A 24214-nucleotide genomic window follows, 5' to 3' on the forward strand; every position below is an offset into this window, starting at 1 on the left:
TCATCTCATTTTTTTAAACTGCCCCTCTCCCTTCTAGAAGCAGGACCTCTGCCCATGTGTTCCCCTGTCACTTCTCCTCTCAGAACTCTGGACCACAACTTTGATTGGCAGAGACAATGATGAATCAGATAACATAACAACAGGGCTTCCCCATGCCCCATTCAGACTTATCATATTTTGTAGTACAGCATTGTAATTGCAAGATACATTGTCTGAATAGAACCTCCATAAGACCAATGTTTAAAATTATATATTGCAGATTTTTATAGATTTAAACAGAATGATACCTAAGCCTACCATATGACAAATTTTGAAAGGCCTCAAATAAGGCTGGTTTCTATAACCTTGAAACGAAGATAAGTCAGCAACTTTAATTGTCAGTTTCCAGTTTGCTTCTTTCTGCAACTGTCTGCTTCAAGCTCTTATTAATCATCTCATACAAATATTTTTCCTTTTTTATGTGTGTTTCTACAGCAATTTAGAGACGGAGAAGTTGTGTGGTAAGTACTCAATAACTACTCTTGCTGTGGAATATATACTTTCTAACTTTCTTTTATATATTTGGGGGTGGGATGTTTTTTGCCCCCTTCTTAGATGTGATCTATTTTTCTTCCCAGAATACCAAATTGGACAAAAGCTTGTTCTTTCCTCCAATATGGTGCCCTAAAGATGTGCTTGGACCATTTCTGCCAAAATTCCCAAAGTTATTCTAGACCAGTGTTTCCCAACCTTGGAAGCTTGAAGATGGGTGGATTTCAACTCCCAGAATCCTGCAGCCAGCAGCGCTGGCTGGGGGTTTCTGGGAGTTGAAGTCCACCATCTTCAAGCTACCAAGGTTGAGAAACACTGGTCTAGGTCAAGGGTGTCAAACTCGCAGCCCATGGGCCACATGCATCACGCGGTGGCCACGCCCATGCCCGGTTTAGTGAAGGGGGAAAAAGTTGTGATATATCACATGAGCCACCATGACGATGCGAGTTTAACACTCCTATTCTAGACATTCAAAAAGTGCCATATTTATGATCCTGCCCTGTACTATTCTCTAATGCCACAGAAATTGATTGTGATCATGAAACACAGATTATCGAATAATAGAGCAGGAGTGGGCAATTGATGGGGCCACATGAGAAACTGGGACTGTTATGGAGGGCTGCTACCATAGCCCTGCCTCCAACATCCTACCCCCTGCCAATACCAATGCCAATATTGTGGGACAGACAACACTGTGGGACAGCTGAAGAGTGTGGCCTGTAGGCCATAAGATACCCAGGAATGCAATACAGGTAGTCCTTGACTTACAACACTTCATTTAGTGACCGTTTGAAGTTACAATGATAAGAAGGTGGGGAAGAAAGTAGGAAGGGATAGAGAAGAGGGAAAGGATGGGTTTGAGGAGAAAGATTGCTGTACAATAAAAAAGATGAAGTGGAAGAAAGGCAACTCTGAATCAACAAATATAAATATATTAAGATAAAGAATGAATTGTTTAAGAATAAAAGAGAATAAATGTGAATAAATAGTAAAGTAAGAATTTAGTGATAAATGAAGATGATGTTTATGTATGCAGGTATAGAAATATTGAGATAGGTTTTTTTAAGAAAAAAGGGGGAGAAAGAATAAGAAAATGGGGGAAGACGATTTTGGGAAAAAATGTAATTGAGTAAAAAGTATTTGAATTTGATTAATTGTATAAGATAAAAAACGGTCAAAACTTTGTTCAAAAAAAAAGATGTGGGTGAATGTGGAAGAGGTGAAAAAACCAATAAAACTTGTTTTTTTTAAAAAAGAAGTTACAATGATACTGAAAAAAAATGAGTTATGACCATTTTTCACACCTATTTACTGTTTCAGCATGACCAAAATTTAGATGCTTGGCAACTGGTTCATATTTAGGAGGGTTGCAGTGTGCCAGGATCATGTGATCTTCTGACAAGCAAAGTCAATGAGGAAGACAGATTCATTTCACAAGCTTGTTACTAAGTGACAACTGCAGTAATTCACTTAACAACTGTGGCAAGAAAGGTCGTAAAATAGGGCAAAACTCACTTAACAGATGTCTTATTTAACAATAGAAATGTTGGGCTTGATTGTGGGCATAAATCAAGGACTATCTATAGATGCTACGTTGCTATTTAAAATTGCTTTAAAGCCATGAGGATAAAATGGCAGGCTGTTTTCGAATTAAGGAGCCTTTCTACATGATCATTTTATTAAACAGGCTCTGCCGGTTGTAAACTGTTGACAGCCAACCAGGGGTAATGCAGTGCAAAATCTGAAACACTCCCCCCCTTACCATACTGTGAAAACCAGAGATATTTTTCCCTCGGTACTTTAATCCCTGATGAAACTTTCATTCTAACCAGGTTCACCCAGTGTTATTCAGATTCTGCTTTCTCACAGGATGGACTACAGATAGTTTGCCTCCTAGCTGTGTTTCACTCAGCACAGCTTAAAAAAAGAAGCCTTTAAATGCATCTGTAGTACTATCAGGATTTGTTGGGTAAACATATTTCATAGAGCCGTGATGACAAACCTATGTCACGCGTGCCGGAAGTGGCACACAGAGCCATCTCTCTGGGCATGCCAGCTGTCGCCTGTTGCTCTTCTGGGTTCCAGTGCGCACATGTGCACTGACCAGCTGGTCTTTGTGTGCACGGGAGCGTCGGAAACCGGAAGAGCAGTTCCCTGACGCGCATGTGCACGCCGGGAAGCTGAGCTTCTGGTTTCCGGCATGTTCATGCATGCTGGACAGCTGGTCTTCGTGCGCACATGCATGCCAGAAGCAGAAGACAAGGTGACCAGAGTGCATGCACATGCCGGAAACCAGCAGCTCAGCCAGGGAATTGCTCTTCCTGTTTCTGGTGCTCCCCTGTGCACGCGCTCCCATTTCAGCACTCGGTACCGAAAAGGTTCACCAACACTATCATAGGTAAAGGTAAAGGTTCCCCTTGCACATATGTGCTAGTTGTTCCTGACTCTAGGGGGCGGTGCTCATCTCCATTTCAAAGCCGAAGAGCCAGCGCTGTTCAAAGATGTCTCTGTGGTCATGTGGCTGGCATAACTAAACGCTAAAGGCGCATAGAACGCTGTTACTTTCCCACCAAAGGTGATCCCTATTTTTCTACTTGAATTTTTTATTTGCTTTCGAACTGCTATGTTGGCAGAAGCTGGGACAAGTAATGGAGCTCACCCCGTTATGCAGCACTAGGGATTCAAATTGCTGAACTGCCGACCTTTTGATCGACAAGCTCAGCGTCTTAGCCACTGAGCCACTGTGTCCCTCAACTATCACTGTCATAGAGTGTGCTAAATTTGTGCTATGCTGAAGAGAAAACTTTTTGCTTTATTTTTTCATGATGAGAGATGGATAGTTTGTTAATTCACAGGACTCTGGGAAAATCTCACAAGGGAGCCTTGGCTGTCATTTCTCAGTGCTCAGCTATTGGCTAAATTCAGCACTGCACTGATTGCTTGCCTGAAGGTGCTCCCTGAAAGCTCCAATTTTTGCTGAACTGGGAGGATGGAGTAAGAAAATTGTAGGTTGTATTTAAAATATTTTGAGAAGGACTTGCAAGTGGAATGGGAGGTTGTGTGGCAGAATACTGTAATCAAAGCATTTTCCTTCTTTCTGCTGCAGATTATTTCACAGAACATCTTGGAGAATACAGACATGTTTTGTCTGCACTGGAACAACTCAACATCGCTGTCTTATCAGCTATGGATAAAACCAAACTGGTAAGTGTGAGTTCATTTCCAATATTATTCTTATGGATGGCTTTAATTAGCTTCCTTTACCTTCTTTTGAATATACTTGGTGCAACGTAATGGACATCAAAGTAAGGTATATTCCAAGCCTTTATTGCGTTCATGGGAATGTGTATTTCAGAGATCAATTAAGGGGGAAATTAGTTTAATCAGTTCCAGCCTGGGACAGGGCTTCACAGAGGCAATTCGCTAAGTGCCTTTGGGTCATTTATAATATTCAAAGTCCCAAAAGTATATAAAATGGATCATTTTTCTATTTTAAATTGCTCTCATACACCTAAGGCCCAGGTTTCTTTTTGTAATCCTAAACACAACTATTAAAGTATAGGCTTATTTCAGAAACATGAATTGGATAGCAGAAGAGAGAGAATGGCTTTCAGAATGCTTGTAGAGAGTTACCTAATGATAGAAAAAGATAGGTGTGTGGGTTCCAGATAGTTTCTATTCAATGAAAAAAATAACCTGGCTCAATAAGACAGCAATAACACATACTGTATAGTTATGGACTCCAAATGGAAAGTTATTGTAGAATGTTAGCTTGCCACAAATTTGATCTTTCAGATGGACCTGGAAGAAGGAATGTACCACCTATGAATTCAGAACTCCATGTGGTTACTAAACCTGTTGATACAAATTCCATAATTCCTCTAAATGTTTCTACCTAGTCATAATTTATAATGTAATGAAAAAATGAAATTGTTACATAAATAAATAGCAATTACATTGGCAGCTTTCAGTTGTACTGATTCTATTTAAATTAAGTCAGTTTTAGGTTTTGGTCCTACACATCTTTTTTTCTTGGGCCTTACCATATTTTTGCTGCAGATACTGACACATGATTCAAAGTCCAAATGCAGTCTTGACCACATAAACAGAAATCAATCATAATGAGAGAGAGAGAAAAGAAAACTGTAGAATATGAAATACTTCTCTTTTTATCCATTGCCAGCAGCAGTTTTATTTGGTAAATGGAGTAGGAAAAATGTTCATAATTTACATACATTGCATTTGTTGGTAATGGATCACACTAGGTTTTACACAGCAAGCTGAAGTTTGTGTTTCCAAAGAAGAAGGGGCCAAAGTCTGAATTTTCTAAGTTTCTATTTTCCCAGGCATCTTAAGAATTCAGAAGCTGTCTTCTTAGAGAAGCTTCTGGGAATTGAAAAAAGGCTGTGGTGGGCCTGCTTTAAAGGACCAATTAAATAACAATTGTATTCTGTTCCAAAAATGACAGTGATATAAATTCAAACTTTGGTGGAAGATTATCTGATCTGATTATTCAATTGTTTAACATTCCTCCTCTTCTCTGGATCACAGATAAACTCAAAAGGAAGATGAAACAATTCCAATAATATTGTTTCACATAGGCTCAAAATAAATTGGAGAAGAAAGAATAACAGATTCCTGATGTTTCTTCTGATGAAATTCCTCTATAAAATAGGCATGATGCAAAAGTCATGTCTGAATAAAGTCTTTCCTATTTGAGTAGGATAATCATTTATTTGACCTGATTATGTATGAAAATATCCTGTTATTCTGAAAACAATCTTTTGAATGGACTGCAAACAGAATGAATCAGAAAGACTAAAGGATAAAACAGTGTTTCCCAAACTCTGCTATTTAGTGGCCTAAAGAATTGCTAGATATTGTGAGAATTGTAATCCAACATATCTGGATTGCAGTAGCCAATATTGCTGCTCTGGAACTTAAACTACCATATAATAAGAAATATTTAAACTAAGCTAAATCTATATCCTATATTAGTTTACATTAGTTCTATATCAATGTATGATTTCATAAAATTGTATTGATTTTTTTCTTTTTGAAATAATGAGAATGTGCTTTAAGTTTTTGTATTTACACTTTTGTATCCGAGGAACTTCCATTCAAATATGGAGCTAGCTAAGAGTTTTCTTTTGCAAGGAATATAGATCTTCCTTGCTTTTATGAAAGATCACTGTATTCAGGTAGCTTTTGGGTTTATAGTTCATTTCTTGTAGGATACTTCTTTTTCAGCTTTCAGAAAACAGTTATGAAAATATAATGTACGCCTCTACCTTGACTTTAGAATATATTAATACAGTAATATTGTAATAAATTGTACTTCTCTGAATATTAATAGGATAGAAGTTATTTTTGTCCACAGATTTCTCTCTTCTCAACTTCATATTTAGAATTACAATCAACAGGATGTTGGTTGAATAGAAAAAACAACCACAAGTAGAAAACAAACTCTGGTCTTTTTCTCTTCCCCATTAATGTCTTGCTATAGCTCCATTTTAATGAATGGGATGATAGTCTGAATATCACTGAACATATCTTAACTTATTTAAATTTCTTGTGCACATATGCTGCTCCATGCTCTTGATAGTCTTGTTTTCTCATCCACAAGCTTTGGAAAGAGCTGAGTGAAGCTGCCAAGGAACCCCCAAGCCAAACTGCTGTACTTCTTTTGGGGGAAGCCAGAATTTTAATAAAATACTCTCTCCCATGGAATAAAGCATTCAATTCCAAGCACATCCTCTCTGGAAAACCAGGAAACAATGAGGAACCTCCTGACAACACAACATTGTTAATGATTTCTCCTTTGAACTCATCTGGAACCTTCTGCAGACTTTGGAAAACCAAATGATGAAGCCCCGGAGAGCTTTGGCTGAGCAGATGGGGTTTGAACAATGGCTCTGGGCAGCAAAAGCGTTCTTTGTCTATAGTTAACAAGTGCCCATCAGGGGTCTCAATGCTCACAGGTTTATGGTACGTTTTCTCTTGCAGATCCCTTTTGTAGTCCATGGACACATAGCAGTAGTTTTTCTTAAGTTGTGTAACCATCTGTTTGTTCAAGGTGCTAAGAAGATATACATTGTTAGAACTATTGAGCAGCAAGTTATGCATGTATTTGCAGAGACCATTTCCAGCCACGTCCAAGCGATAGATACCTTCCATGCATGTTTGTCCAGAGTATATCGGAGTAACATGGGAAATCCCTGCCCCAGCTTCTACAGCCAGTCCAGTAATTCTACCACAGTAACAGAGTGATAGGAACCCTGTATTGGCCACATACAAAGCTGGGACACTAAACCCTTCAAAAAATACCTCTGCCATCTTCTCTCTGTTTGTGGTCGGACAGGAAGGGGAATCACTTGTCAATATGGGATGGTCCTCAGTGGAAACTTGCAACCCACAGTAAAAGAGATGGCTCCATAAGTTCTCCATGGCTTGCCAATCTATTATAATGCCATGCTTTAGTGGCTGAGTCTGCAATTTTTCACCACTGAGAGAACAGATAGGATGATAGATAGGAGGAAGAGATGCCGTTTTCATCACAATTCTTGGCTTTTCCTCGCCTGCAAAGCCTGATCGACAGAAACTGCTGCCATTGTCTACTACAAGTGCAATTTTCTCCATAATCTTGCACTATGCCTCTTTGATTTCCGAGATGAGAAAATAACTGGGAAATAAAAGAAAGGGAAAAGAAGCCAAACTTTTAAAAATGCACTTATTGTCTCAAATAAAAATGCACTTATTGTCTGGCAACTGCTTTTATTCACTATTTGAGAAAGAGACTAAATATATCTGATCAATCCTACAGAAGAAATACTCAACATTCAACATTGACGAAAAAGGGGGAACTTGTTTCTAGCCTCCCCCTCCCTCACCTCATTGGGACTGTTTTTATGTATGGTTAGATAAACAAAGAAGAACCTGCTTTGGAAATACTTTTGCTGGAAAGTAAGGTAGAAATGATATAAATAAAAGAACAGTAAAGCATGTCATTCCAGGACCAAATATAACAGCATAGAAAGTTTTTTTTAATGCAAAGTGATATGTTTCTTTATAGAGCAAAGAAACATTAACTGACATAAAATTTGTCAGCATTGTTCATAATGTGTAATCTTCCTATCACAGTTTAGACATTGATAATTCTTAGCAAAATTATGAGGGTTTTTTGGTCCTTTATATTAGGTTTTTTGACAAAATAGGATGTTCATTCAAATTACTGGTTGAAAATATAGTTCATATTTCAAGTTCTCAAGTGAATTTACATTTGGAGTAAATTACAGCTGTAATACATTTTTTATATAAATTACTGATACAACACCTAATACTATATGAGTGAGGGACATGTCACAGAAACATTTCTAACACTGCAAGGAATCCAGAGAAATGTGCTCTCATTTTATATTCATGATATAATATCACTGTACTCCATGACATAGTCCTTAATACGGTACTCTTAGAAAGTATTATGGTTTGCAGAGAATATGTAGGGAAACCCATGCCAAGAATCCTGCCTACTACTTCTCAGATACCCAGGAGATTTGCAAAAATGCAGATTGCATCTTGCCTATGTGTCTTGCATCCTGAATTTCCATCCAGATATTTTTGTGAGGTAAACAACTCTTGTATTATTTGTGGAAAATTAAAGTGCCCTATGGCAGTGTAACAGCATGCCATCTTATTTGTACAGTTCTGTCACAATCAGAATCTGAGAAAGTGGAGTCTATGAGGCCTCTTATTCTTAGGTCCTGTTTTAGCATGGGGCTTAAAGAAATCTTACCTCAGTTGCTAAATCCACATGGAGGTTACTGGAGGAGGGGCAAGTTGAACAGTTCAGGAGATCTAGATTATGAGGCCAGATTGTTTGGAACTGATACCTTCTTCAAGCTAGGGAAGGACTGATGAGTAGCATCTAAGTCAGTGGTGCGTTGCCCCCGGTTCGCACTGGTTCTATAGAACCGGTAGTAAAACTGGTGGGAGGCTCTGCCCACCGACCCTGACATCATCAGAATGCTTCTGCGCATGTGCAGAAGCTTCTGCGTTAGCGCAGAAGAGTATGTGAGCAAAGCAAGTGTGTCCGCGCGACCCCGTTGCGGACCGGTAGTAAAGGTAAGTAGAACCCACCCCTGGTCTAAGTTTAGGAGAGATTTGACCACTGGAATATACAAGTAGATATAACAGGCAACTAGGATTTTTGGAAACAATTTTTCATCCTACCTGACCTCCAGAACTCTCAGCCTTTAGTTTCTTACAGAGATTCCACAAAACTTGTTTATACCTATTGTATTGTATTATACCTTTGATACATGAACAGAGTTTTATTGTATCTTTCTAGAGCATCCTTGTTTGAATAGATTTATATATTTGCACTCTCAGCCGACCTCGTTACTCTCATTCTCTCTCTTAATATTGTTAATATTATTATCTTTTAATATTCAAGTCCCCAACTATTTTCACAGCATTTATAATGTAGTGATTGATAAGGGATAGAATCTGTTCTGACCCATGAAATCTGCTCACTAATCTTTAACAACACTTCTGGAAAGCTCTAGGTAAAAGAACCTTAGGAGAGATGCTGGCCAAACTGAGAATCAGTAGTTGATGGATGAAGATATTCAAGCTCGCTAGGAATTCTTAGATTCCACTGAATTTTTTTCCCCCCAAGAAGAATCCACTTTTATGATGTCATCAGATTCTATAATGCCTTCTATCCCCTCTCTTCATACATATTTCAAAAGTATTAGTCCTGTTTGATATCTGACTCAAAAGTGTTTGTTATTTTTATCCAACTAGTTTGCTCCCCATCTTTTCTCCACAAAGAACATTTTTCTTGGGATTTCCAGGTAGACTCCTATTCAAAAATTAGCAAGAGCAAGACCCAAGTGATGTAGTAACTAGACTAGGACAGGGGAGATCTAGATTCAAATTCATCTTCAGTCAAGGATTCAGTGAGTGAATCCTTGGCCAGTTTCTCTATCTCAGTCCAACTTATTCTACAGACGACTTCTTGTGGGAAAAATTCAGGAGTCTTATATCTATGCAAAGTTGAGCTCTTAATGGAAAGCCTGGATATAAAATAAATCCAATTTTTAGTTCCAATCTTAATATTTCATAATGAATAGTCAGATTTTTTATTTTTAAAAAGCCAGGTATAATATATTCAATCATATTGTAAATTGAAACAGTGGCAATATTATCAGTATGATCTAGATAATAACATGAAAACTGGTTACTTCCATGTGTCATAGTTGGCACAAACTGTCCCCCACTACTTTCTTATTTATTTCCATCTACTTATAAATTGTATAGGAGCAGCCCATAATGCAGTGAACTTCAGTCAGAAGAAAAAGCTTGAAAATTGTGTTAGAGAGAGGGGGAGGCAGGGCAGGAGAGAGGGAGGGAGGGAGATGTATGAGTTGGAAGGGAATCTTATAGGTCAAGAGATTATATTGTCACCATTGTCACCATTGAACATCATCCTGGTGGATTTGGTCCAGCATTCAAGCCTGCCAGAATCATTTGAAATCAAGATTTTGCCCTCTAAATTGCTAGCTGATCACCTTGCTTTAATATTTATTTATTTATTGTTTTATTTCGATTTAAATGCCGCCCTTCTCCGGGGACTCAGGGCGGCTTACAATGCATTAAGCAATAGCCTTCATACTTTTGTATATATCGTATTTTCCGGCGTATAAGACGACCCCCGAATTTTCCTGTTAAAATATAGGGTTTGGGCTATACTCGCCGTATAGGACTACCCCTCTTCCAATGCACACCAAATAAAAATTAAAAAACATCAACTGGCTCACCCACAATGTAAAAGCAGCTGTGCTAGACCCAAAATGGCCCCTGCAACAAGCAGGAACCTCACACAGCCACAAAAAGCCCCAAAACCCAACTTTCACACTTTACACACACAAAATTCCACATACAGCTTTGTGAGATTTTGTGTGTTTGTGTAGTTAGAGTGAAACACTACAGAAACACACTAAATCTCAGAAAGCTGCACAAATATTATTTTAATTTATTTTATTTTTATTTTTATATGAAAGCTAAATTTAAAACTTCCTAAACTTTAAATGGCTAGGTCTAAAAAAGAACAACTTAAAAAAAAAAAACCCCAATTAACTATTTTTTTTAAAGATCCCAAAGGGGGAAAAAACTTACCCAATAGAACAGGGGTCTCCAACCTTGGCAACTTTAAGACTTGTAGACTTCAACTCCCAGAATTCCTCAGCCAGCTTTGTTTTGCTGGCTGAGGAATTCTGGGAGTTGAAGTCCACAACTCCCTGCCTGCTTGATTGCAGGCAGGGAGTTGCTTGCTGATGGAATGGATTCAGGCAAGAGAAGCAAGGCAAGCGAAGCAAGGCAAGCAAGCTGGAGGGGGAAAACTTTTTTTCTTCTCCATGGCTCTGGCGATCCCAGCTGAGTTGCCTGATTAGCAGATCATCAGAGCTTGGATCGCCAGAGCCATGTGAAAGAAAAAAGTTTTTTTCTTCTCCATGGCTCTGGCAATCCCAGCTGCGTTGCCTAATTAGCAGATCATCAGAGCTTGGATCGCCAGAGCCATGTGAAATGAGAAATGTTTTTTTCCTTCTCCATGGCTCTGGCGATCCCAGCTGCATTGCCTGATTAGCAGATCGTCAGAGCTTGGATCGCCAGAGCCATTTAAGGCTCGTCAGAGCCTTTCGGGCTGGTCTGCCTGGTTACAGGAGAATGACACCCAGCGTATAAGATGACCCCCGACTTTTGAGAAGATTTTCATGTGTTAAAAAGTCATCTTATACACCGGAAAATATGGTACCTGCTTAGTAGGGCTTTCGGCCCACCCTAAGCAGTGTTCTTTTTTTATACAAAGTCATCTTATTGCCCCCACAATCCTCATTTTACCTACCTCGGAAGGATGGAAGGTTGAGTCAACCTTGAGCCTGGTCAGATTTGAACTCACAGTAATTGCAGGCAGCTGGCAGCTAAGTGCTACTTAACAGCACTTTAGTCCGCTGCACCACCAAGGCTCTTGGTGGTGCACCACCAATATCAACTGCAAATATAATAAGTATCCATTCCATTCCATCCCATCCCATCCCATTCTATCTTTATAATTTATAAACTTGTTGACTAGCACAGGCTGACAATGGAGCCCTGCAAGACTTCAATTGATACTTCGTTCTAAGATGATGCACATCTTTAACAAGCACAATTATTCAAACACTTGCAAATATTCTGGACCACAGTACTCTTTAGCTCATTTTATCCACACAAAAATATCATCAAAGGCTGGTGAAAAATTTTAGTGGCCCAGTCTCCATGTACCAGTTCTTGCCAAGTCCCAGGTGAGATCAAAGTACATTGCAGCTGTAGCCATGAGTCTTGAGAATTTTATGGCATAGATACTGCAGTGGTGGGATTCAAATTTTTTTACTACCGGTTTTGTGGGCGTGGTTTGGTGGGCGTGGCATGGCTTGGTGGGTGTGGCTTGGTGGGCATGATAGGGGAAGGATACTGTAAAATCTCCATTCTCACCCCATTCCAGGGGAAGGATACTGTAAAATCTCCATTCCCACCCCATTCCAGGGGAAGGATACTGTAAAATCTCCATTCCCTCCCCACTTCTGGGTGAAGGATATTGCAAAATCTCCATTCCCACCCAACTCTGGGGCCAGTCAGAGATGGTATTTGCCGGTTCTCCGAACTACTCAAAATTTCCTCTACCGGTTCTCCAGAACTGGTCAGAACCTGCTGAATACCACCTCTGATAGGTAGGCATATTTTTTTGGCCGAGGAGCCTTGTTTGTGGTTGGCTAATAAAATGTATGGGGAAAAAAGGAAGGCACAAATAGGTTCAGCAGTACATTGAGTTAGGCAAATATACTATTATCCTTTATATATATATTACGCATATATGCATTGCAGTTTTGAAGTATATATTCTGGAAGAGATACTGATGTCTTTTTCCCTCAGCATATACATGCCTATCTTTCCCTCTTTTGCACAAAAATGCACATAGATAAGTACATGCGTGTGCATAAACAATTTTCCCCCTGTCTTCTCTTTGCCAAATCATTTCTGCAGAACGGTTTCCTCACAGTCATTATTTCTGGTCTGTCCTTTCACTGTAGATGTGAGGAGATTTCTAGAAAAAATGTGTGGTGCTTGTAAAATTGGCATTAGATTTAAAAACAGTTAAAAATGAATAGAGAAGGCCATGAATTGATCAGGCCTGGTGTTACAATTACCTGTAAGTGAGTGAGGCAGTTGCCTAGAAGGCAGATATTGAATATCATGGAAGGACAACAAATTGTTATCTACAATATTTTTTTGGCTCTAGGTTTTTGCTGATACAAATAAAAAGTTATATTTTGAGGTAGGGTCCCCATGTGTGCCTAATTTAGGATAATGACCATCTTAACTTGGGGGAGAATAAGATAACATTTTCTACTGTGCCTCAGACAGCAAAATGTCTTGGCTGAACCTTAACCAAAGAAAAGACCCCCGTCAATTGATGGAATCTATTGGCTATTGTTTAGGCCACGGTCTTATTTTTTAAAAAAATCTCTCAGTGGTAGTAATGATATAATAAAGTCGGAAGGGACCTTGGAGGTCTTCTAATCCAATTCTCTGCTCAGGGTCTAGATCATAAAACACACACTGGCATCTTCAGATTCACCTCCTACTGTATAAAATTAAGAGCTTTATGTAAGAACTGTTGTAAAAGAATTGTGCTTGAGACTTAATATACCTGAAATAGATTAATCCAGCTGAGTATAAAATGCTTTAGATTCCAAAATGTCAAGTAAGGCACAACCTTTTAATCATCAGCTGTTCTTCGTCCCTAACAACAACATCCAGAAGAGGGGTGGGTTCTGAAATTTTTTACTACTGGTTCTGTGAGTGTGGCTTATTTTATGGTCGTGGCTTGATGGTCATGTGACAATTCTTTAGGATTTAGCAGAGGTACTGGTCTACCAGGCTTTTAACTGCTTGCAGAGCTGTACCGGTCTACTCATTTGTTTTTGGAGGCACCGGTCTACTCATTTATTTTTGCAGGTACTAATCTACTCATTTGTTTTTGGAGGGACTGGTCTACCCATTTATTTTTGCAGGCACTGGTCTACTCATTTGTTTTTGGAGGCACTGGTCTACCAGCACACTGCCTTTTAACACTGATCAGCTGTAGGGCGGCCCTTTGAAGCTCCGCGGCAAGAGTTTAAACAGCTTTTTTCCTTCTAGCAGATCAGCTGGGACTCAGGAGGCAGCAATAGATTGGGGGTGGGGCCAAATAAAAGGTAAGAATAACGCGGAGGGTGCGGGGGGTGCAGGGGGGCAGAACCAGTTCGGTGACGTCATATCATCACCGCTACCGGCTCGGCGGAACCAGGTAGAACCGGGAGGAACCCACCATTGATCCACAATATATAAATTTACAAATCAATTTCAAATTGCCTTTTGTTTTGACAAAAACTGAAATAAAATGTAAGAATCCTCCAGTCACAGTGGGTTGAAATGTGAATTTGTGTGTTAGGTAGTTTAGATAATTTATTGAAATATTAGATTTTGTACAAGTAGTCCTTGATTTACGAGCACAATTGAGCCCAAAAATTATGTTGTTAAGTGAGAAATTTGTTAAGTGAGTTTTGCCCCATTTTACAACTTTTGTCACATTTTTTAAAGTGAACCACTGCCATTGTTAAATTAGTAACATGGTTGTTAAGTGAATGTGGATTCCCCATTGACTTTGCTTATCAGAAGGTTGCAAAAGGTGATCCCAGGATCCAGGACATTGCAACCGTCATAAATATGAGTCAATTGTCAAACATCCGAATATAAATCATGTGACCATGGGGATGCTGCAATGGTCATAAGTGTGAAAAATGGTCATAAATCACTTTTTTCAGTGCTATTGTAACTTTGAACAGTCACTAAATGAACTGTTTTAAGTGGAGAACTACTTCTATTACTTGTATTCAATTTCTAATCAGGTGGATTGTGTTTCAATTAATGTAATAGTCTAGATCAGTGTTTCTCAACCTTGGAAGCTTGAAGATGGATGGACGTCAACTCCCAGAATCCCCCAGCCAGCGCTGCTGGCTGGGGGATTCTGGGAGTTGACGTCCATCCATCTTCAAGCTACCAAGGTTGAGAAACACTAGTCTAGATAGTGATTTCAGGGATATAAAAAAGTTAATCTAAGTGTATGCTAGAACTAGGAAGCTGTGATCACTGGAATTCGTTGAAAATTAATGGGCCACAAGGAAGCTATGATACTCTATACAGGATTCTTATATGGAATCTGCAGGAAGTCCTATAGTGTCTCAACAATAGGCCTGTACCTTCAAATGAAGTGGTTCAAAACATACTCTGGTACACATGAAGGTCCTCATGTATTATTAAAGCATCTGCATCTTTTGGTAGGCTCATGTAAATGACTCAGAAGGTCCTAACTATTTCTATCCTGCTTCAATCCAGAGGCTTTCAGCAGTTTAAGGTATAAAACTAAATAAAACATATATAATGCAACTGTGTAAACAATAAAACACTGCCATCTAAGCAGAAAACTGTGAACAAAATAGATGGCGTAATAAAATCAGGAGGAATTCTCTGGAACAACTCCATCTTTAAAAGTTTCTGAAATGTCAACAAGTAGGAAGGTACTCTGATTTCAGACGGGAAGCTGTTTCACTGCCCAGTGTTGCCACGGAAAAGCAGAGCCTCCTTGCTTTAATCCCTCTACCCCCAAAATCCCCCCAAATCAGTAATAGTTTCTCTATATCTGATGTAAGTGGTCAGAACAGTACTAGTTGGAGTAGGCAGTCTTGCAGCTATCTTTAGGCTTGTTTGGGTATATTCAGTCATTTCTTTCCGAATTTTACCCAAACACATGAGCCAGGAAAAAAGCATAGCTATCTTAACAAATCAAAAAGAGACTTCATAAAAAACGCCTACATATTTTGAAATATCCAATGGTTTGTGCAGCCACATCTCCAAAGACAGTGAACCTCTATTTGTTGATCCTCCTCATCCTGCCTTTGAAATCACTAATAGTTGATTGTCCCATGAGATGATATAAAATCTGGTAGAAGAGAATATTTGTAGCTCAGGGTTGAATTGTACGGTCCTCAGTGCTCTCTGAGCTTAGTAATTTCAAAAGAGGAAATTAAAAAGCCAAAAAAAAAGGAACAAGAAGACCAAACACTGCGATTAACATTAGAGCAACAATCAAGAAGTAAATACCTCAACCAAAAAGCTACCAAAAAGCAGACAAACAAGCTAATAGTAAACAATAGACTAACGAAGAACCATTAAGACCACTCCCACCAACAGTAACAGGACAAGCCACTAGTATATGAGAGCAAATCCCTCTCCTTTCTAACACTGATGATGCTACCTAGTTTGATAATAAAATACCTGCAAGAAAACAACCAAGCTCAGAGAGCACCAAGGACCACACAATATAAAATCCAATATGAAGGGACCTAAAGGAAATAAAATTCTCAAGAATTTTCCACCTTTTGTCACCTACTGTTTACCTCTAAGAGTGTTAACTGAACTGAAGCCCTTGAACCATAACCTCAATCAGTACTCTATCAATTTAACCTTTAGCATCTTTAATATCTCTAATATATGACTACGTAGTTGCAATAAGAGATTCAGTTTTCTCCCCTTTCAGTTTTTGTTTGTTTGTATTGTATTGTATTGTAGTGCATCAGTGACCACAATGAATGTTTTCCCAGCCCAAATAAAAGTATTAACCCCTTTCTGCCATTTTTTCAAGTTCCCATCTTTCTTAAGCACTGGTATCATTTGGAACAAAAATAAAAACCTAGGTAACACATTCATTTTAATTGCTGCTATTCTTCCTAGTAGGCATAATTGTAACTTTTTCCAATTCTCCATTTCTTTCTGCACTTTTTGCCAAAGAACTTCATAGTTATTCTTATATAATTTTGTATTTGAGGCTGCAATATATACTCCTAAATATTTAACCTTTTTAACTATTTCAAACCCCGTTAATCTTCCTAAGTCTTCTCTTTGAGATACAGACACATTTTTAGTTATTATCTTTGTCTTATGTTGGTTAACTTTAAATCCTGATACCTTTCCATATTGAGCTATTATATCCAATATATGTGGAACCGACTCTATAGGTTGAGATAAAGTAACAACCAAGTCATCTGCAAACGCTCTTAATCTGTAATCTTGCTGCCTAATTACAATTCCCTTCAATTTATTAGAATCACATATCTTATTCAACAACACTTCCAAAGTCAATATAAACAACAGTGGAGATAGAGGACAACCCTGCCTTGTTCCTTTCTCAATTTTAAAAGTCTCTGTTAAACCTCCGTTAACTATTATTTATGCTGTTTGCTCTTGGTATATTGCTCTAATTGATTGTATAAAGTGCTCCCCAAAGTGCATTTTTTCAATTATTTTAACAAAAATTGCCAATTCAGTCGATCAAATGCCTTCTCGATCACAATGATCACAATGAATGTTATGTCACTTTACTATTAACTGTCAACAAAATACAGGAATTTATGCATGTGAGGGGGGAAAAAATCCATGCATATTTTTTTTTTTTACCTATGTACCCCTTTAAGTCCATACAAAATACAACAAGGCTGCTCAAGATGGTTTATTGCCTTCCCTTGTTTTGGAGGTTTTCATTTCCAGCCATTGATTTGGCAACATCAGATGTTCATTCACAGGCCAGGTTGTCCCCTCATGCCTATTGGATGTATGGTGTACCAATGTTTGATTTTATTCTTGGCAATCGCCGAATCTCCATCCGCGGTTGATTTTTCCGCCTCAAGCAAGAAAAACAAAGTGAGTAGTCTCTGCATCTTCCGCATTTCACAGTCTCCTCCTCCTCGTCGTGCTGCTGAGGGAAATGGCAATGAGGGGCTGGTTTTGTCTCCACGGCAGCCCCTCAGCTCTGGTCGGCTGTAAATATTTACCCTGTTTCCCAGGGGAAAGGAGAACAGGGGGAGGACTTTTGAACCATGAGACAGTTTTCCAAGAGGAGGCAGCAGCACTACCTTGACCTGTAAGCAAAACAGAATCTTCCTAATAAATGGTGGCCTTCTTTTCCCAAATGTATTGAGCCTCTCTCTGATCCTGCGCTACAACTAAGATTGGGCACTTTTTTTGCACTAGGTAGAGTCTAACCCAGGGGTGTCAAACTCAAGGCTGTGGGCCGGATCCAGCCTGCAGGGTGCTTAGATCTAGCCTGTGGGGCTGCCCTGGAGACAGCGAAAGACTGGCCCGCAGTCCCTCTGCAAGCGAAAACTGAGTTTGGGAGAGCTGCGGGCGGCCCTCCCAAGTTCCGTTTTCACTGGCAGAGGGTTGTAGAAAGCCATCACAGCTGAAAACAGAGCTCGGGAGTCCATTTTCACTGGCAGAGCACTCAGAGTACCACAGGTGCCCAGGACACAAGTGACATTGAGCTGGCCATGCCCACCCAGCCACCCAACACAAACACTCAAACACAGCCCTGATGCAGCCTTCAATGAAATCAAGTTTGACACACACACACCGATCCAACCTGTTTTTTTTCTAACATGCTACTTTCACATTTTTTTGGGGGGGATACTCTGATTAACATCTGATTGCTCTGATTAACATCTGCCGGAAATAACTAGAAGATTTAGGACAGAGGTAGGCAGAAGGTAGATTATAATCTACAGTCTGAATTCTAGTTGTTTTACCAACAGACCTTTATTTACACATGCATGAGATTAATCTGTAATCGGCAGGATCACAGATGTGGATTTATGCATATACATGGCTCGTCTCCAGAAGATGACTTGGTGAAGTAAATTGTTTCTGCTGTATGAAATTCCATATAATATTTAATTCCTTCTTTACTAGTTTGCACTATAATCTGATCCTAGAAATTGGTAGGCATTTTTACATCTCATCTGGCATTTTTTTAGACCAGTAATTTAGTTCCAGTTACTGGTCACACATACTGTAAAAAGATAAGGATTCCTTAAATTGAGCTTTAATCTTGGTGACTTGGTGTTTCATCCAGACGGTTTTCTTGTTAAATTTATGGAAATGATTTATCATTGCTTTTTCTTGGATATTTTTTACTTCCCAATTAGTTTGTAGCCATAGGATTTCCATGTAATCTCTGTAATCCAGATCCAGCCCTATTTAACTTCTTGGGAATTAACTAAGGTAAACTAAATGCTACTACCTGCTGTGATTCAGAGAAATTTAGGGAGTGTTGAGGTGAGGAATTTATGGAAAATGTTTAGAATAGCTTTATAAAGGAAGAGTGAAATAATGCATAGGAAGAATAAAGCAGTGCAGATGTAGGATGACAGAATCTGTAATGCAAATCTGGACAAACTTTTTGTTGGAATGGGGAGTCTTGGTAAAGAGCCTTTAGATCTCTATTGCAGGAAAACAGGAATGTAATACAAGAAAACAGGTTTAAGCAATTGGTAAGATGTGATTTGATAGCATGAGTTTGACTGATTATATGCCATGAAGTTTTCAATTCCTAGCAAATTTCTATTTTATTTACTTTATTTTATTTTTACTCATCTTTCTTATTTTTACAAATAACTCAAGGCAGCAGACATAATCAAAATACCTTCCTCCTCATATTTTTCCAACAACAACCTTGTGGAGTGGGTTGGGCTGAGAGAGAATGACTGGTCCAAAGCCACCCAGCAGGCTTTCGTGCTAAGGAAGAACTTGAACTCATAGTCTCCTGTTTTCTAGCCAGATGCCTTAACCACTTGACCTAACCAATGGATGGGTAGATGGAGGGATGGATGGATAGATATATAATCTATCCCTAACCTATTCTTTTAGGTCTCCATAGAATGAGTATGACGTATTAAGATGTCATTTAACTGTTCCTATAGATAAAGGTCTAGATGGACATTATATTATATGAGCCTTGGGTGGCGCAGTGGACTAAGTGCTGTTAAAGTAGTACTTAGCTGCCAGCTGCCTGCAATTACTGCAAATTCAAATCTCACCAGGCTCAAGGTTGACTCAGCTTTCCATCCTTTCGAGGTAGGTAAAATGAGGACCCGGATTGTGGGGGCAATAAGCTGACTTTGTATAAAAAAAGAACACCGCTTAGAGGGGGCCGAAAGCCCTACTAAGCAGGTATATACAAGAGTATGAAGGCTATTGCTTAATGCATTGTAAGCCGCCCTGAGTCTCTGGAGAAGGGTGGCATATAAATCGAACTAATAAATAAATAAATAAATATTAAAGAGTTGCACCTATAGAACAGAACTCATGCTTTAGCCTGTTCTCCAGACAGTATTTTCTATTCAACCTCTACTTGTCTCCTTTCTTACTTTTATTATGACTTTCAGGAAACGTGTTTGTGATTTTGGGGTATTCTGAGCAAATACTATTCCAAGCAATTCTATCATTTGGGAAACTTCTACAGAAATATGTATATTGAATCAAGTTGGAGAGTTTTCTATTAAGATTATTCATTTGCGTATGAAATTGACAAAATCAGGCAAAGTATGAAAGATTGATGTAAGAGTGGAGCACTTGAGCTCAACTTTCTCCACCTTATTGGTGAACAGAAAAAGGCAGCTATTTTATAGAAACAGAAATAACAATTAAAATCAGACAAATTAAGAAATGATTTAAATTTTGTGCAGAAAAAACAAACAACTGAATAGTGTTTCACCCCCTTTTGATTACTATACCACGTGGCCTTTCATGCATCTTCAGTTTTGTCGATATATATGAAATATACATCTTAACGATATCATGTTACAGATATAGTTTGTGTTGTATATTGTTTGCTGAGCCGCCATTGATTTTAGAATATTTTGGTCTTTCACACACTTTACTTTGATCCTGCCAGAAACTTTGCAGCTATTTTTGTAAGATCATTTGATCCCTTCACTATTCATGAAAACAGACTGTGTGCCAGTGAACAAGAAATGTGAAAGTCCTGCCGTGTTAATTGTAATGTTTTAAGTAGGTTAAGCGTTGTATTTTCTGCAATTCTAGTCTTGGCAAGCCAGAAACACTGTTGCCTACTTCTTTAGGTCAATTCACCTTTTAAATTCATTCCTAAATACTATTTTTCTATATATCTTCTGAATAAATACAGCTGCTTCATTCTGTCTTGCCTTCCAATAATCAATATTTTTTTCATCTTCAGTATTTTCGTTCTTACTTAATCTTGTCTAGATTGTGTTTCATAATTTTTAAATATTCAAATTGATAGCTATTCCTTTGCTACATGATGTACTAATGATGCTGTTTCAAAGTTTGTTCTTTTTACTTCTGATTTATAAAAGTTTTGTTTTATGTTTTGGGGGCAGAGTATGAAATGTTAGGTAATGCTTACAACTGAAGTGATATTGAACATTGAAATATATTATTAACAACTGCTACCCTGTTTTCCCCCAAAGTAAGATATCGCCTGATTATAAGCCCAATCGGGGTTTTGAGCGCATGGCAATAAGTCCAAGCGCTTATTCAGGGTTCAAAAAATATAAGACAGGGTCTTATTTTCAGGGAAACACGGTATTTAGAAACTGCCATTTTTTTTACCTGTTGGAAGGGAAAAGAGGCAAAAGAGAATGCTCAGTGTTGAAAGGCCCTTCTGTGCTATTACAGTGTTTCTTTTTGGGCCTTCATTAAAGGAATAAACTTGCTGCACGTGGGGAAGGCTTGCATTGTAAAATATGCTGCATTGCTCAGGCTAAACCCTCCATTTTGAAGATGTTTCAAAAGCAATGTGCTTCTTTGTTTAACAGCAAAGTGGCCACACTGCTTCGCTTGGCGGCTTTCTCTAGCAGTTCCAGTAACCCAAAGAGACTTCTCCATATGTGCTTATAAAAGCAGAGAAGAATCTTCTGTTACTTCCAATTATTGGAAATGTCAGGCATGGTGTAAAGGTAACATAAGCAACAATATTGCTTCTTTGTTCAATCTTATGCCTCCTTGCCTTAGGAAAGGTGAATTGTATGGCTTCCACATCACAAGTGCCTTGATCAAGACAAAGATAATTTTTTTTGCAGAGGTTACAGTATGGATGCTTTGTTAAGTAAAACATGATCTGGGCTTATCTCATTTTCTGAACAACACAAATACACATCTTAATTATTTATTTTGCATATTCTATTCCACTGAAACTTCCAAGGGAAAGCTTAGTCTCAAAAAATTAAATATAGATAAGAGGCATGAAATGCAAAAGGCAACAAAACTTGCAAGCCAAGTGCAAACAATTAGAAAGATTAAAAATCAATCCAGACTAGGGTCACAAAACATGGGCTGCAACATTCTGGACAGTGGCTAAATGGCAGCATAGAGTTTTCTGTATTTCTGTTGGATCAATTGGTCATAGGCCCAAATCTTGTAGGCATAGTCTAAATAGCTTGGAAAAATGTACTTTCCTATGTAACTAAGTATATGTCTGATGGAGATATTTGGTCATCACTAAGAAGTTCTCAGCCACGGTACCCATCCACATCACCTCCAACAGCAGTGATAATTCTCTGCTCTGATTAGGCCAATGTTACAATGCTTTCTCAAGGTGCATGACTAGAAATAAAGACTTAACCTTTCAGAATTCTCAGTACAGACATCTTGGTTGGTGAATTCTGGGAGTTGAAATGTAGGGCATACAGGTAAAGGCTGACTTTGGAAAACTAGAATTAACAAGTCAAAAGAACCCTAAATAAATAGGTCAGCTAGTACTTACAGTGGCCTTGTCTTTTTTAAGGATAACAAAAAACCCTCTTTTTTCTTTGTTTTTTTCTTGGTCTATGTTCTTTTCAGGCTTAGTTCTTTTAACATTCCTGTGGGAGGTGTTATTTCCCATCATACCACCAAATTAGTGGTCTTTCCTCCTTGGGAAGCAGTTGCAGCAATGTTGCTACCAGCTCTATCTGAACCAGATGCTCTAACACCAGGAACAATTATGATGTCATGCAACTTCACTAGATGATCTTACAATGGTTGAGGTGTATATTATCAAGCCCTTTAAGGCTGTAATCATAGCAATAGCAAATGGACTTATATACAGCTTACAATGCTTTACAGCCCTCTCTAAACAGTTTACAGAGTCAGCATATTGCCCCCAACAACTTGGGTCCTCATTTTACTCACCACGGAAGGATGGAAGGCTGAGTCAACCTTGAGCCTGGTGAAATTTGAACTGCCAAATTTTAGGCAGCCAGCAGTCAGCAGAAGTAGCCTGCAGTACTGCACTCTAACCACTGTGCCACTGTGGCTCATAGCTAAACTATAGCTAAACTATACTAAATGGCCTTCTCAACATGATGGTCTTGATTAGTGTCGCAACATATCTGGAGGCTGAGGAAAGTTCCTTTTTGTTGAACAGCAGCAAAAAGTTGGATAGTTTAGAGCAAAATTGAACCAAGGTACCTAAAATGGGCCAACTTACAGAATGAGTCCAAAATCTGGAACCCATAGCTCCTGGAATTGAAATTTTGGCAATTTTTACATTAAAAAACATTGTTTGACATAAAAGTTATCATAAACCAGTTTATAACATAATACAAAATGTCATAAAACTTTTCCTGTGTTAATGTTTGACTGTGCTATGCTGTGCAACACAAGCTATATTCATGGTAGATACATCTCTGAATGTATCCTAACTTTTCCAGTAAATGCAGTAAATTAGAAGTTCTGTCATTGTTTGAAGGCATCGAAGAATCTAGCAAGAAAATAGCTCTAAAAGCATTACCCAATAGTCATAGGTTGTGTAGTGGTTAATAAATCTAATGCCTTAATGGATACATTCACAAATAAAACAATTGATCTACTAGTCTAATTATAACTAATCAATAGCTAATTATAGCTAATAACAGAAAACTGGAGTTCTTTTTAGTGCACAGTTATAGGTCTCTTCCAATAAGTCCATTTCTAAGAGAGAGTATCAGTTCTGGGCTTAATGTTATGAATCACATACACTAGAAATGGATAAGCTATAAACCTAAAGATATTGCGACATTTCCGTTCTTAGCCATTCCAGTCAACCTGGCCATTATTAAGGAGTGTTAGGGACTAATACACACATACATGCACAGACGTGCAAAGTGTTTATATCTTGCATTTTAGTGATATAGTTTTGTAACGTGGCACCTTGACGTCTCCAAATGGGGCTTTTGGCCTGTCAAGTATTTAAAAGTGAAATTTTTAAACATCTGTCTTTAATTTTCATTTTTCAGTGGTACTCACCATACAAAACAGTGTGTTAAAATTTAAAAAATTGATTTAGGATACTATACACAGCCTACCAAAATATATAGTGCTGATTGTCCTTGGGTTATGACCAGTTTTTCATAGGGGATTTATGACCAGTTGTTCATAGGGGAGGGAATTTATGATCAGGCTTGGAATTCCAGCCATCACATGATTATGATCTTGGCATGTGGTGCCTGGTTCGCAATTACATCACAGTGAGATGAGGTCACGTGATTGTGATTTTCAATAAAGCAAAGCCAATTGGAAAACCACAAGGGAGTTGGAAATTGCTCCTGCTTCCACTGGTTTTATTTTGCCAGCCTGTACTCCATGATGTCTGCCCACAGAAGCACTCACCCCCAGCATAATAAATATCCAAGTCAAATGCCACATTTCCAGACAATCACATTCTGTCATATGTATTCATATACCATTTTTGTGTTTTTTTATTTTTCAT

At 38.5% G+C, this 24214-nt stretch overlaps 1 protein-coding gene and 1 long non-coding RNA gene across 3 annotated transcripts in view; one reads left to right on the plus strand and one right to left on the minus strand.

Annotated features, from left to right (window-relative positions):
* The window catches only part of NECAB3 (N-terminal EF-hand calcium binding protein 3), a 95617-nt gene that overhangs the window by 56750 nt on the left and 14653 nt on the right, over positions 1 to 24214 (plus strand). For both annotated transcript variants that reach the window (XM_034414046.3, XM_034414045.3), the window contains exons 4-5: positions 475 to 500; positions 3638 to 3735. In XM_034414046.3, the coding sequence (XP_034269937.1) occupies positions 475 to 500; positions 3638 to 3735 (124 nt within the window). The remainder of the gene's footprint in view (positions 1 to 474; positions 501 to 3637; positions 3736 to 24214) is intronic.
* LOC148114542 (uncharacterized) lies at positions 17165 to 22470 on the minus strand. Its single transcript, XR_015733005.1, has 2 exons — positions 22250 to 22470; positions 17165 to 17588 (listed from the first exon to the last, which is right to left on the minus strand). It is a non-coding gene; the product is annotated as an uncharacterized LOC148114542 (long non-coding RNA).

Source organism: Pantherophis guttatus, chromosome 3, assembly GCF_059756535.1.
Source record: "Pantherophis guttatus breed Tessera chromosome 3, ASM5975653v1, whole genome shotgun sequence".
Classification (NCBI taxonomy): Eukaryota; Metazoa; Chordata; class Lepidosauria; order Squamata; family Colubridae; genus Pantherophis; species Pantherophis guttatus.